Genomic DNA, 2,464 nt, shown 5'->3' with positions numbered 1-2,464 from the left:
CTTCATGCTCTCTCTTTCTATTTATTCTTCTGTAGTCATTGTCTTCATTTCTATCATTCATTTACTACAGGTTTCAAAATGAGGTCTAAACACAAAGCTCCTGTAATAGGGGAGTCCCTCTACCTGTGGGCAGGGGACCAGGTTGACTTACCTGAAGTTCATGACTCCCAACAAAAGAGGGAACTGACCTCAAGAGTTGATGTGTACCAGCTTTCTACTGCTGACTGGTCCTCTCACCTAACAAGAGGTACTCCTCCATTAGGAGTAATTGGCTACTCCTGTACCACCTCTCATTCTAATATTTACTATTTCGGTGGATGGTGTGGTCATGATATTTGTTACTACAATACATTGGATGTACTGAATACGATAAAGATGGAGTGGACTTCATGCAGTAATGCTGAACAGTCGTTGATGAAGAAAGGCTTTGCTGGAATGATATCACTGGAATTTGATGGAGCAGAATACCTTGTCATAATAGGAGGGATTGGTTCTACACCAACTGTTTACCATCCTCAGTTTCAATATGATCAACTTAAGACTGGTCGTGTTCGTACTAATGAACAGTTACTTTATAATGTGTCCACTGGTAAGATTCTCTTCATATTAATAAATAGCTTTGTACATTTACATGAATACATTATATTGATTTACTAATAAGTAACTAGTATGATACATAATTGTTTCTTTTTATTAAAAAAATACTGGTACATGTATATGCAATTATACATTGTACTTTATATTTTTAATTTGTATTGATAGATGATCACTGTATTCTCTTCACTTTAGGACAATTCACTGTTCCATCTGTCAGTGGACAGTGTTGTCCACCAACTGATTCATTCGTAATTGAGAAGATTGCTACTACTGGTAACAGAGGAGTAATGTTTGGGGGTATGGTGACTCATAATGGTGATGAGAGTACAAGTACTAACAGTGTTTACATATTCAGTGTGACACATACTAGTATAATAGTAAGTTGTATTATATTTTGTTGTATTGTATTGTACAGTAATACATTATCTCAGTATTATCACTAGAGGATATATTGTGTTGTACTCATATTAACTGTATTTTGTGTATTAATATATTAAATATTCACAAAACTCTGATACTACATAAAATATTTTCATAATTAGACAGTGTATAGTCATGCTTAGTATGGTATTTCATATTATCAAGTATATTGTGTACCAATAGATTTGTTATACCTCCAGTACTTGTACATAATACTAAACACAACCACTAACCTCACCTCATTAACATCAAAGTATTATTAGGATTAATTTTTACATGTCACACCCATTATCTGTATAGCCACACCCATTATTCATATTTACGCTGACTGATATTATTAGTATTTGTTTATGTATCTAGAACTGGGAGATACTGAAGCCAAGAGCAATACCTAATGAGGGACTGTGGCCTATGGAGAGAGACCATCATGCTAGTGCTATTATCAATGGTGACTCTACCTCACCTACACTAGTAGTAATTGGTGGAGTGGATAAGAAGAGTCAACTAGTTAATGAATGTTTGTTATTTGATAGTATGACTACTGGTCAGTACAGTTGTAGGAAGGTATGTGTGTGTATAGTACTGTAATGATGTGTGTGTGTGTGTGTGTATAGTTAGGTCAGTTGAGAGTATGACACTAGTACTGATGTATATTGATGATAGATTAGTAATTGTTAGTGTGTTGAGTAGATAACACTATCACTGATGAAACATTAACAATACAATAGAACCACCCACACATTTGATTAAAAATTACACACTTTACATTATTTTGTGAACCAACCTTAATGTGTGTGTCTGTGTACTATTAACACATTTCCTATTCTTAATATTGAGATTTAATTTGGTACATATTTTGTTATTCTTCACATGATGTGAAATAAAATGTTTATTTTGTGTGTTGATGGTGAGGATTAGAATTGATTTTACAATTACAATAAATGTAACGATCATCTACATATGAAATGATACAATTTCTCATTTTTATAAGTAACTGTATAAACATCATGTATCAGTAATTACTTGTATACTTCTCTTTATCTACAGATTCCTCTACCTGAATCTGTTACTGGTAGATACTATCACTCACTCACAGCAGTCACAATGTCACCACACTGTGTGTGGCTAGTAATTGTTGGAGGATGTAAAGAGTTTCAATGGAAAGATGTTGGAGGAGGAAAGGAGGTGCTGATGCATGATTATATCACTGATACTAATAGACTAATGATGATAATTGAATTAGGTAAGATAATATTAATCAATTGTAAGGATATGAGCATTAAATACATAATTACATTAAATAATGTACCACTCATTTTTATAGTATGTACATTATTTGTAAATTTCAGTTCCTAATATGACGTACATTTTCCATTCATTTTGTATACTGTACACACTACAATACCACTGTATGTGTGGGTGTGTATTTACAACCACTATAAATGAT

At 33.1% G+C, this 2,464-nt stretch overlaps 1 protein-coding gene across 1 annotated transcript; it reads left to right on the top strand.

The window, feature by feature from the left end:
• Window positions 1-78: 78 nt before the first annotated feature.
• LOC105315008 (uncharacterized) lies at window positions 79-1,534 on the top strand (the record flags this gene model as incomplete). The annotated part of the gene is made up of 3 exons (XM_020004690.1): window positions 79-589; window positions 790-974; window positions 1,378-1,534. Coding segments are annotated over exons 1-3 (853 nt in total), but the record flags the coding sequence as incomplete, so codon positions are not given.
• Between the last annotated feature and the right edge of the window lie 930 nt (window positions 1,535-2,464).

Source organism: Amphimedon queenslandica, unplaced genomic scaffold (assembly GCF_000090795.2).
Source record: "Amphimedon queenslandica unplaced genomic scaffold, v1.1 AMPQUscaffold_12031, whole genome shotgun sequence".
Classification (NCBI taxonomy): Eukaryota; Metazoa; Porifera; class Demospongiae; order Haplosclerida; family Niphatidae; genus Amphimedon; species Amphimedon queenslandica.
The sequence above is the reverse complement of the archived record's forward strand: the minus strand, read 5'-3'. Positions and strand labels throughout refer to the sequence as shown.